Source organism: Amblyraja radiata, chromosome 15 (assembly GCF_010909765.2).
Source record: "Amblyraja radiata isolate CabotCenter1 chromosome 15, sAmbRad1.1.pri, whole genome shotgun sequence".
NCBI lineage: Eukaryota > Metazoa > Chordata > Chondrichthyes > Rajiformes > Rajidae > Amblyraja > Amblyraja radiata.
Genome location: NC_045970.1, coordinates 9,035,863 through 9,048,550, shown reverse-complemented (window position 1 = coordinate 9,048,550; position 12,688 = coordinate 9,035,863). Strand labels below are relative to the sequence as shown.

Sequence of the window (12,688 nt, the reverse complement as noted above, 5' to 3'; positions counted from 1 at the left end):
GTTGAAGTAAATGCACCATTTTGTATTATTTAATGATATATGCATATAATTGTCAAGGCCAAAGGTTATCGTCTGCCCTTAATTTCCCTTGAGCTGGGTAAGTAGGTAGATTATTCAGAGGACAATTAGTCACAAAAGGACAGATGTTTTTTCCCTGAAGGATATCTGCAAACCAGCTTTGTCTTTTCATGGTTGTCATTACTAACAGTAGCTTTTAATTCTATATTTATTTAATTGCTTGAATTTAACTTTCCCAGTCTCATAATGTAATATTAAATTCATGTCTCTGGATCCTCCTTTAGATTACCGCATATTAACTTTGCAATTCAATTGCTAAACTATCACACACTACAATGTAGCCTGTAAGGAAAGTTACTTTGCGTTGAAATGAAAATTATCGCTTCATAACCCTTAATAATCAATATAGACGGGTTTTGACTGTTAATGAATTATTAAATATGCAAACCTGATTAAATAGTTGGGTTGAAAACACAATGCACACAGTTCCATAGAACGATGCACAAGATTTTAAATCAAACCTGATGTATGCCTTTACTTTGCCAAAATTATAAGGATGAGATACTGTAGATATTTTCTATCTTTAGTTTAAATATCCCAGAAGGTGGACACAAGAAAAACTTGTTTAAATCTTCAGCTAATAGCTGCTAGCAGATGATCTGTCCTTGCAATAGTATTGAAGGCTCTCCCAAGACATCATTAAAGCACTCTTGGTGAGAATGCTACACATTTGGTTACAATTCATGAAGTGGCTAGAAATCAGTCCAAAACATAGTCACTTGACATGAAAGAAAACAAGATATTTAGTCCGAGTAATCAGAGAGCCATATCATAGAGGGCAATGCACCAAGAGGTGCGAAATAGGGTTCATATTAATATGATGGATCACATTGCCATAAATGTCTATATTTCTATGGTGGGTGAAAGAGATTTCCCTTTTCATCTGCAGTAGAATTTAGCTGCTCATTAGAAATTGTGTTGAGGGGAAGTGAAACACCTAAAGAGGAACAGTCAGTTTTAGATCCAGTAAAATACTTTTTGGTAAAATATACATCCAGTTTAATTTAAAGTTTTGAGAGACAATAAGTACTCCCCATCTTGTACTTTGTGTAGAATATATTCTGAGCTGGCCTCTGACAATGTTCAGGCTATATCATTTTTTGCTGTTCTTCGAAATATACTTCCCTAAGCACCCCAACAGTTGCTGGACACATCGGGAGGTATCTTTCACTGTTCGAAAGACAATGGATCTCCAGAAAAGTTGAGCTATACTACACTATACGGAACGTCATGAATCAATACATTTTGGACATGTTGGAGGAACAAAGATCTGTAATACAACTTCTTTCAGTGATTCTGCTGACGAAGATAAACATGATTCAGCCAATATAACAATTAAGGCACATTGTTGTGTCTTAAAGATAATCTATAAGATTAAAGATAATCAGAATATCGAAGGAAAGACCAGATTTAGGAGAATTTTTATACAATTTCTGAAAGTTAAATGACTTTTGTACCCAGCCATCCCAAAGCCATTGCAAATCATACATACGGATCAAAAATCCACAAAATAGCCAATCACATATAATAATTCAATTTTGAAAACAATCTGTTCCAAGGTCTAAAATATTGTCATTCAAATCAGAATTTCTGGTTAATAATAATAATAATAATAATATATCTTTTATTGTCATTGCACGTCAGTGCAACGAGATTTAGTGTGCAGCTCCACTGATGTCCAGGAAAGGTAAATAAATACAATACATAAATAAACAAGCTGAATTGATTGATGTGACCATCTGAGGGAGACTGTCCAAAGGGGGTGGGTGGGGGGGGCACTCATTAGGGCCGGTTCAGAGCCGCTATAGCTCTTGGGATGAAACTGTTCCTGAGTCTGGAGGTTCGGGCGTATTGGTTGCATGGTATTTAGTGGCCATTTAATACAAATTTTGTAAAAGTGAGAAAACAGATTTTTTGAAGAACAATTCATACCCAGAGCAATTTAAATCTGGTGTTACAGTCATTGTCTGTGACAGATTAGGAATCAACATAGGTTCTTGTCTTTGACTGTAATCAACTTCTGTTCTTATTTTTGCCATATTTTCTATTGTTGCTCTATCTGTTGGCACAGAAAGTTTTGGGGGCTCTTCTGAATCATCATCAGTGTATTCATTGACTGATTCATCTCCATCTATACGTTTGCTTTCCTTGGCTTTCTGGAAAAATACAAAAATATAGTCTTAATATTTAAATTTAGTTAGTTTTATTATTAAAACTGTAGATTGGTTACTTTACTTACTAACCTATGCAGTGCTTTATTATCATAGCTCCACCTACTACCACACTATTCATATTATCGCAACCTGACATGTGCAGTCAAGTCTATGCTGCTGTACAGTAGAAGCAACATGCGGCAGTGTATTATATGAGTTATTCAATAAATACTGTTGTACCAGATCTGTGATTATGTGTGATTCACTAAAAGTGGTGTCAGATGTGGTTAACCCACTCTGTGTTTAAGTATATCGGTTTTTATTTTATTCCCTGTATTTTGATTTCACCCATTTTATCCATCCTCTCGTGTTGCCATGGCCAGCTCATTCCGCAAGCCTGACCCTCGGATTTTTGACTCCAACATTGCTGAATGTTGGGTTTTCGAGCGCAATTGCAACCATTACATCCGTGCTGCTCATTGCAACATTCCACCAGCACACCGTGCCTCTATACTTCTCAACGTCGCTGGCCCTGAAGCTATCAAATGAGCAGAGCGTTTCAACTATGCACCTGCAGTTCTGGATCACAACAACCAAATCGTGGTACCTACAGAAACTATTGATGATCCAGAGGTCTTGCTCACTAAATTTAGACATCTGTGTGACCTTCTAGCCAACTCCATACTTGAACGTACTAAGTTTTTTGCTCGAAACCAACAACGTGAGCCTGTGGAAAATTACATTAGCGATCCGAAACATATTGCTGCACGCTGCTGTTTTTCTAATCTGTGCGATGAACTGATCCGTGACAGGCTGGTGGGTGGAATCCTCAGTTGCAACAAAAAAAACAAGGAAGAAATCCGAATCTGCATCAACCCCAGAGACCTGAACACAGCGATCAAAAGCCCGCACTACCCGATGCACTCAGTGCAGGAAGTTGCTGCCCAGCCAGGCAGTGCCTCTGTGTTTTCTGTTCTGGATGCCAAAAGTTCGTTCTGGCAGATCCCGCTGGACCCCGACTTGTCCAATCTCACCACGTTTGGCACCCCCTTTGGCCGCTGCAAATTTTTGCGGATGCCCTTTGGCATCAATTCTGCCAGCGAGGTATTCTAACGCACAATGAAACAATTATTTACGGAGTGTCCGTGCACCATCATTGTCGACGATATTCTCGTTGCTGGATGCGACATGGCTGAACATGATGCCAACTTATGTCAGACACGTTTTCACCAGTGATGGCCTCAACGAGATGCCATCTTCCACTGACGTTACGAGTTTGCAGATTCCTGGGAATGGTTAACTAAAAGTAGCGGTCAAACATACTAGAAGGAGCAGCATTGCTAAATGGGGGAAGATTTAAGTGTAAGGCTATGAATCTTTCCAATCTATTTTCCTATAAGCAACAGATTTGGCACATTTAAAACCAGAATATATATTTGGAAAGTACACAAAATTGCTGGGGAAACTCAGCGGGTGCAGCAGCATCTATGGAGCGAAGGAAATAGGCGACGTTTCGGGCCGAAACCCTTCTTCAGACTGAGGGGGGGTGGGGGAAAGAAAGAAGGAAAAGGGGAGGAGGAGGAGGAGCCCGAGGGCGAGCGGATGGGAGGAGACAGCTAGAGGGTTAAGGAAGGGGAGGAGACAGCAAGGGCTAGCCAAATTGGGAGAATTCTATGTTAATGCCATAAGGACGCAAGGTCCCCAGACGGAATATGAGGTGCTGTTCCTCCAATTTCCGCTGTTGCTCACTCTGGCAATGGAGGAGACCCAGGACAGAGAGGTCGGATTGGGAATGGGAGGGGGAGTTGAAGTGCTGAGCCACCGGGAGGTCAGGTAGGTTATTGCGGCCTGAGCGGAGGTGTTCGGCGAAACGATCGCCCAACCTACGCTTGGTCTCACCGATGTAAATCAGCTGACATCTAGAGCAGCGGATGCAGTAGATGAGGTTGGAGGAGATACAGGTGAACCTTTGTCGCACCTGGAACGACTGCTTGGGACCTTGGATGGAGTCGAGGGGGGAGGTGAAGGGACAGGTGTTGCATTTCTTGCGGAGATGGAGTCGAGGGGGGAAACACTTGTTATGAGGAAGCACATAGATGCAATTGAAAATTGGAATGGGAACTGCTCTTCCCTATGCAAAGAATCTATCATTAGACTATCAATATGTATATGAACTATCCAAATAGAAACAACAGCTAAATTGGTCCTTAAAAATTGCATCACAGGTAGATGGGATGGTCAGGAAGGTTTCAGGCACATTGGGCTTCATCAGTCAGAGTATTGAGTATAAAAGTTGTGAGGTCGTGTCACAGGTGCACTCGACATTGACGTACTATGTTCATTTTTGGTCACTCCATTATAGGAAAGATGCTATTAAGCCTGAAAGGGTGCAGAGAAGATTTACGAGGCAGTTGCCAGGTCTCAAATGCCTGTGCTATTGGGAGAGGTTGAGCAGGTTAGGATTTTATTCCTTGGAGCGGAGGATAGGTGGCGATCATGAGAGGAATAAATAGGGTAAATATATAGTCTTTTACCCATAGTAGGGGAATCAAGAACCAGAGGACCTAGGTTTCAGGTAAGGGGGGAATGATTTAATAGGAACCTGAGGGGCAACATTTTTACTCATAGTGTGGTGAGTGTATAGAACAAACTGCAGAAGAGGTAGTTGAGGCAGATACTCTCACGAAGTTTAAGAAACAGGCACATTGATAGGATAGGTTAAGAGAGATATGGGCAAATGCAGACTGATGGAACAAGTGTAGATGGGGCATGTTGGTCGGCATGGTCAAGTTGGGCCAAAGGGCCTATTTCCATGTTGTATGGCTCTATGACTATCACCTTTTTTTGGGAATTATATTGAAAAGTATCCTCATAAATATTAATATTTTCAGTTTATTTCACTAGCCTAAGGAGAATCAAAACCTCAGATATTGCATTCAATGTGCTATGGCACAGGGTAGGATATCAGTCTGAAGAAGGGTCCTGACACCAAAACTTCCTTCTAACCATTTTCTTCCACAGATGCTGCCTGACCTGCTGACCCTCCAACACTTTGTTTTTTTGCTCAAGGTTCCACCATCTGCAGTCCCTTGTGTCTCCAGGATATGATACAGTATGTGTCTTTTTCCTTCTCCTCAGAACTATGTAATTTACACAAGGAGGAAAAGTACTATTTTACATATAATTCTACAAGCCATTCAGAACAATGCTTTTCAGCTCCAGTAAATGACAATACTGAGAAATTCTAGGGTCAGCTGGATGTAAATGACCTAAAGGGGGAAAAAATGACAAAAGCTAAATGACCCCTTGTTGTACCAGTGAAGTACAGAAATTTGGATCATACATTTGTATTTGCATATACTAGCAAATATATCTGATTCGTGCAGGACACATGTAGGAAGGAATACATAATTATTAGGAAGTTCAACATAAGACCACAAGAAACAGGATTGGGAGAAGGCCATTCTATCTCTTGGGACTGCTCCACCATTCAATAAGATCATGCTATTCCGACTTTCTGAAGGTCGGCCCCCGCTCCATAATCCTTGATTCCCTCATGAATTAAGAATCTATCCATTTCTACTTTGAATATATTCAAGGATTCAGCCACCACGGCAGAAGCAATGAATTCCAAAGACTCACAACCCTAAAGCCCCTGTCCCACTGTACGAGGAAATTCACGAGTTCTCTCGAGTTTTCCCGATTCGAACTCGGAGAATGTCCGTAGCGGGTCCGTAGGAGTTCGTGGATGTCTCGTAGCTGCTCGTAATGCTAATGGTAGGTACTCGGGACATCCAGTAACTCATGACGTATTTTTATCCCTGCAAAAAATGTCCACAAGTAAAAAAATACTCGTGATGAAAAGAATTGGTACTTTTTATACCTACCGTTAGCATTACGAGCCGCTACGAGACATCCACAAACTCTTATGGACCCACTATGGACATTCTCCGAGTTCGAATCAGGGGAAAACTCGGGAGAACTTGTGAATTACCTCGTACAGTGGGACAGGGGCTTTAGAAATTCTTTCTCATTTCAATCTGAAGTGGGTACCACGTCTTCTGAGATAAGAATGGACACACTGTGCTGGAGTAACTCAGCGGGTCAGGTAGCATCTCTGGAGAACATGGCTAAGTGACGTTTCAGATCAGGACCCTTTTTAGTTGTATGCAGATGATGGTGGTTTGAAAGGCAGATGGTGGATAAAGGCCAGAGATAAAAAGGCAGAAGGGGGAGACAAAATGATTGAAGAGTTGCGAATTATGAATCTGCATGAAAGAATGTAGGTGGAAGGAGACGAGGGGAGAAATAGATGCATGTCCTGGAGGGGTAAAGGGGAGGAGGGGAGGAGGGGAGAGAGGGGGAGTTGGGGGAAGAAGATAGAGGAGGAGAATTTTGTACTTTACAAAATTTGGAAAATTTAATGTTCATACCAATTGGCTATAGGTCAGATAACAGTGGAAGTCGGTAGGTTTGTAGTTCAATTAAGTGCATTCAAAAGTACTCACTTTTTCCACATTTTGTGACGTTACAACCTTATTTTAAAATGGATTAAATTCATTGTTTTTATCATCAATCTGCACACAATACCCCAGAATGAAGAAGCAAAAACGGGTGTTTAGAAATTTTTGCAAAGTAATTAAAAAGAAATAACTGAAATATCACATTTACATAAGTATTCAGACCCTTTCGTATATGGCACAAAATTGAACTTAGGTTCATCCTGTTTCCATTGATTATCCTTGAAATGTTCCTCCAACTTGATTGGAGTCCACCAGTGGTAAATTAAATTGATTGGACATAATTTGGAAAGGCACACACCTGTCTATATAAGGTCTCACAGTTGACAGAGCATGTCAGAGCAAGCCATGAAGACGAAGGAATTGCCTAGACATCGTAGACAGAATTGCGTCGAGATACAGATCTGGGGAAGGGTATAAAACAATTTCTGCAACATTCCATGTCCAGAAGAGCACAGTGGCCTCCGTCGTTCTTAAATGGAAGAACTTTGGAACCACCAGGACTATTCATAGAGTTGGCCACCTGGCTAAACTGAGCAATCGGAGAAGGGCCTTGGTCAGGGAGGTGATCAAGAACCCGATGGACACTCTGACAGAGCACCAGAGTTCCTCTGTGGAGATGGCAGAACTTTCGAGAAGGACAACAATATCTGCAGCACTCCACCAATCAGGCCTTTATGGTAGAGTGGTCAGACGGAAGCCACTCCTCAGTAAAAGACACATGACAGCCCGCTTGGAGTTTGCCAAATGGCATGAGAAACAAGATTCTCTGGTCTGATGAAACCAAGATTGAATTATTTGGCCTGAATGCCAAGTGTCATGTCTGGAGGAAACCAGGCACCGCTCATCACCTGGCCAATGCAATACCTACGGTGAATGGTGGTGGCAGCTGTGGGGATGTTTTTCAGTGGCAGGAACTGGGAAACTAGTCAGGATCGAGGGAAAGATGAATGGAGCCAAGTGCAGAGAGATCCTTGATGAAATCTTGCTCCAGAACATTCTGGACCTCAGACTGGGGCGGAGGTTCACCTTCCAACAGGACAACGACCCTGCACACAGCCAAGACAATGCAGGAGTGGCTTCGTGACAAGTCTGTGAATGTCCTTGAGTGGCCCAGCCAGAGCCTGGACTTGAACCTGATCGAGCATCTCTGGAAATAGTTGTGCATCGACCAAATACAGGTGTGCCAAGCTCATACCCAAGAAGACTTGAGGCTGTAATCGCTGCCAAAGGTGCCTCAACAAAGTACTGAGTAAAGGGTCTGAATATTTATGTAAATGTGATAATTCAATTATTTATTTTTTAATTCTTTGCAAAAATATCTAGACACCTGTTTTTGCTTTTTTATATTAAGGTATTGTGTGTAGATTGATGATAAAAAAAAAATTTAATCCAATTTAGAATAAGGCTGTAACGTAACAAAATTTGGTAAAAGTGAAGGGGTCTGAATACTTTCTGAATGCACTGTATTTCCCCTTTTGGTCATTTACATTGTTGACCCCAGAATGTCTGTCTTGCTGTCTAATGGAGCTGAACACTATTGTTCTGAATGGCCAGTAGAATTGTATGTAAAATTGTAATTTTCCTCATTGTGCAAATACATTCTTCTGAGGATAAGGGACAAGATAAAAGAACAGATAGATATCACTGAGAAGCTGGTGCGATTTGGGTGGGGGAGGGATGGAGAGAGAGGGAATGCCGGGGTTACTTGAAGTTAGAGAAATCACTATTCATACCACTGGGCTGTTCATCTCAAAATATGAGATGCTATTCCTCCAATTTGCATGTAGCCTCACTCTGACAATAGAGGAGGCCTAGGACAGAAAGGTCAGTGTGGGAATGGGAAGGAGAATTAGAGTGTTTAACAACCGGGAGATCAGGTAGGTCCAGGTGGACTGAGCGAAGGGGTTCAGCAAAACAATTGCCGAGTCTACATTTGGTCTCGCTGTTGTATAAGAGTCCACATCTTGAACAACGGATACAGTAGATGAGGTTGGAGGTGCAAGTGAACCTCTGCCTTACCTGAAAGGACTGTAGGGGTCCCTGGACAGAGTCAAGGAAAGAGGTATAGGGACAGGTGTTGCATCTCCTGCGATGGCAGAAGGTACCTGGGGATGGGGTGGTTTGGGTGGGAAGGGATGAGTTAACCAGGGATTTGCAGAGGGAATGGTCACTGCGGAAGGCGAAAAGGGGTGGAGATGATAAGATGAAATCCAATCATTTTATTTACTGACTGATCGATAAAACCAGTCAGTAAATCAAATGATTGGATTCCGTTCTTGCATGTCTTGGAATTTGGCTAATAACAAGATAATGCAGCGTCACCTGATGTTCAGACCACTTACTATCGATCCCTCGTCAGTGGTTACGAGGACTGTCACATGACGTCATGGGTTAAGGGGAATGTCCTGCTACATCAGCAGATCTTACTTTGAGATCATTAGTCAACAGGTAGCTGAGCTCGAGTCAACACCCTCGCTCAGCAGCAGCAGCAATGACTCAATATGTTAGAGAGTACCAAACGCACAGCCAAACGTATCTCACCGAATAAAGTAACCATTTGATCACAAAGTTTGGACTCGCTACATTGGTGTCCCGCGACGAACCAAATTGTGATTTTGGATTATTCCCGAGGTACGCAACCGACCATCCATCTCTAGTGGTGACGATGTCTGCAACAGCCCAGCCCTGCTGAACGACACTACCGCCACGGTACCGTAATGTATGCTGCCGAAGACCACCTCAACGCGCTCCTGTGACTGGTCTCGGCGTTCGCAGGCTGCCCGGGTCGATGGGGGCGATCCGGCCTTGTTTGACAGCCGCCAATTTCTCCCGCATGGCCCTTCTGGAACCGACCACCGGGGCTGAGAGGCCACGGCTGCCGCCGCTCTCCCACCAGCTGCTGCAGGAGCTGCGAGTTTATCAGCCCCCTGCCCCCAGCATCACCGGCGCCGCCGGCCCCGGTAACAGGGAGGGAGCGGGCCCACCCGTCACCCCACCAGTCGCTGCTCAAGGCCTAGCATCCCAATCAAGCGGGCCTCCCCGAAGACGTCCTTCTGCTCCTCGCCGACGTGGATTTCGACGATCCCCGGCCACTGGCTGCCTGTCCAGTTGGGCTGTGGTCGGCCCAGCTGCAGGGTGGAGCCTTGGCCAGTCGTGCATCGGCGGTCCCACGACGGATTCCCCAACAACTTCCAATCTCCACCGGGGGCGCGGCAACGCAGCCGGTCTCCGACGACACCGGCGACGATTGGTGGAGTTCCTACCTGCAACGGTGGGGCGAGGCCCATTGATGCCGGCCGCCCCACACGCATCCGGGAATCGCCTCGGTTGGCCGCCAGTAAAGGCCGCCTCAGTCGGCTGCCAAAATGGCCACCACGGCCTACTACCACATGGTCGCTGTGGTCGACTACCAAAATGGCTGCCGCGGCCAGCCGGAAGCAATGCTCGACCTGCTCCGACCGCCGTCCACAGTGCCACCTTCTGGCCAGATGCTGTCTCTGCAGTCTGACTGCTGTCAACAGCGCCACCTCCGATCGAATGATGTCTCTGCAGCATGACGGCTGTCATCAGCGCCACTTCAGGTCAGATTGTGTTACTGCAACCTCCAGTTTTCTAGTTTCCAGCAGTTTCTCATCAGACATTGGACAATTTGAACTTTTAGTTTCCTACCACTTTGGACTTGTTTGCTCACTGTAATATTTTATTCCTCTTTTCACATTTTACACTGTAATGACTTAGCCGGGTTTAGCTATTAATTTATTCCTATTTCTTTGTTGTTTTCTTTGGTTTGCATTGTTGCCGACATCTCCCAGCCGTTGCTGGGTGCCCTATTTCTCAGGACACGTTCCCGTGCTGGTCGATGAGATGCGACTGTCTCGTCCATCCTGCGGCTTTTGCATTGGTCTCCCTGCACCCCTCAGCATACGGCCAGGATGACCCACAGTCGTAGTTTCGACTGTGCCCGCAGGCCCCACCGTCCCGACCCACGGCCGGGGTGCACCCGGCCCACAGCAGGAACCGCCCTCGACCATGTTGGAACACCTTCTGGTAGAAGGTGAGCACGTTCTATCCATTTTCGTCTGTGGGTTTACGAGTTTTGGCTGCCACGTTTTGTTGGCCTGCTCATTTTTCTTCCTCCAATTCTGTGGGGGTGGGGGGGGGAGTCCTATGGCATCACCTGATGGTCAGACCACTTACTGTTGGTCCCTCGTCAGTGGTTATGAGGACTGTTGCGTGACATCATGAGTTAAGGGGAGTGTCCTGCTACATCAGCAGATCTTACCTTGAGATCATCAGTTGACAGATAGTTGAGCTTGAGTCAACACCCTCGCTCAGCAGCAGCAGCAATTACTCAATATGTTAGAGTCCCAAAAGCACATGCATGTCAAACTTATCTCACCGAATAAAGTAACCGTTTGATCACAAATTTTGGACTCTCTATATCATTTTTTCTTCCCAAAGAATGACTTGCAATGTAAAAGAATAACTTCACAGTAACAGCAAAGTTCAATGATAGGAAAGAGTGGTGTAGGAGCCATTAAGCTTGTCAGTATTATTATCATCATGTCTGATATTTTTAGTTTTTATCTGCCTGTACTTTTGTAAGCAGGATTTGATACATCGTAGGGGTGTGTTCTTTTGTTAGAGGAGTCTGGCACATACTCTCAGATTAGAAGTATCAGTTTGGTGTTGGAGAATGAGGGGAAACAGTTTCTACCATGATCACGACACACACATGTTACGTGACGACTTACCTTTATAAGAAGCTTTTATGTGATTTATATGATGAGAATGGAACAGCGATTAAGAACGGAAGTTATGGTATTTCTTTGTTTTGTATTACTTCAATAAAAAAGCAATTAATCAAGAAACGACGTCTGGAAGATTCATCTTTGCTGTCTTATGTGTGTCGTAAGTGCGTTAGGCTATACCTCCAAATCATCTCCGATAATTAATGGTTATCGAAGTTGGACTTTGAGAACGTTGTAAAAGCTGCCATTATATTAAGTAGAAAACTTACTACCAGGAAGAGTAGTAGCCAAAGCTGATTCAACAGTGGACTGAAGAAGCTGAACCTGCCAGAGATTACAGCCTGAATCCTGGGCAGAAGCACTGACATGGTTGACACCTGGGTCATTAGAAGAAGAGAAGACTTAATTGACCACGAGGGCCGTGAGTAGATTGATTGCTTGCAGTATTTGAAAACTGACAAAAGCATTAAAGTTTAAAAGCCTGTGGGGAAAATTCTACAGACAGAAAGGATGCTGCCAGACGCTAGTTTACCTTTTTTTGAAGATTAGCCATCTAGCGTTGAGCAAACTGCCTTGAAATTAATTGGATGGCGATTAATTATGAAATTAATAAGGCGAGCTCAGCTAGTGAATGTTTACAAGATTCTGGCTAAGAAAGCCTTTGACATAATGATTGTTTTGAAGAAACAGGCTGTTTTTTAAACTTGTATATAAGAGAAGCCACAAGAGGGAGCTGTGGAGCCAGAAGAGAGAAGATATGGAAAGAGAGAAATCAAGTGCACTGAAAAGGGAGAAGTAGCCTACCTGGAAAGAAACAAGTAATGGAAGCTGAAAGCCAAGGAAATTGAAATCCAGAAGAAAGTAATGAAATCAGATGAGAATGCGAAGATGGTGCAATCTAATCTGGAGTAATTATTCAGCCTCGGCCATGAGGTTGGAGAAAAGCAAAACTCATTGCTGAGTTTACAACTGCCTGAGGGAGAACTCGAAAAGCACACCCTGCAGTTCCTAGAAAGAGTGAAATTTTTCGATGGTTTTGTAAAGTATGTGAAGAAGTAGTTGAAATTGAACAACTTACGCAGTCGGAAGTTCTATGCAACAAGGTGTCAAAGTGGGAGAAGAAATTACACCTCAAGAGAGTATTTAAAATGTCTTAACAAGACATAAATCTGGTTCTGTAGCC

General features: G+C 43.7%; 1 protein-coding gene across 1 annotated transcript in view; it reads right to left on the bottom strand.

Annotated features, from left to right (window-relative positions):
• The window catches only part of LOC116981653 (coiled-coil and C2 domain-containing protein 2A-like), a 182,031-nt gene that overhangs the window by 115,152 nt on the left and 54,191 nt on the right, over positions 1 to 12,688 (bottom strand). The window contains exons 11-13 of the mRNA XM_033034740.1: positions 9,751 to 10,300; positions 2,634 to 2,810; positions 2,011 to 2,234 (exon numbers count right to left, since the gene is read on the bottom strand). Coding sequence (XP_032890631.1) covers positions 2,011 to 2,234; positions 2,634 to 2,810; positions 9,751 to 10,300 — 951 coding nt within the window. The remainder of the gene's footprint in view (positions 1 to 2,010; positions 2,235 to 2,633; positions 2,811 to 9,750; positions 10,301 to 12,688) is intronic.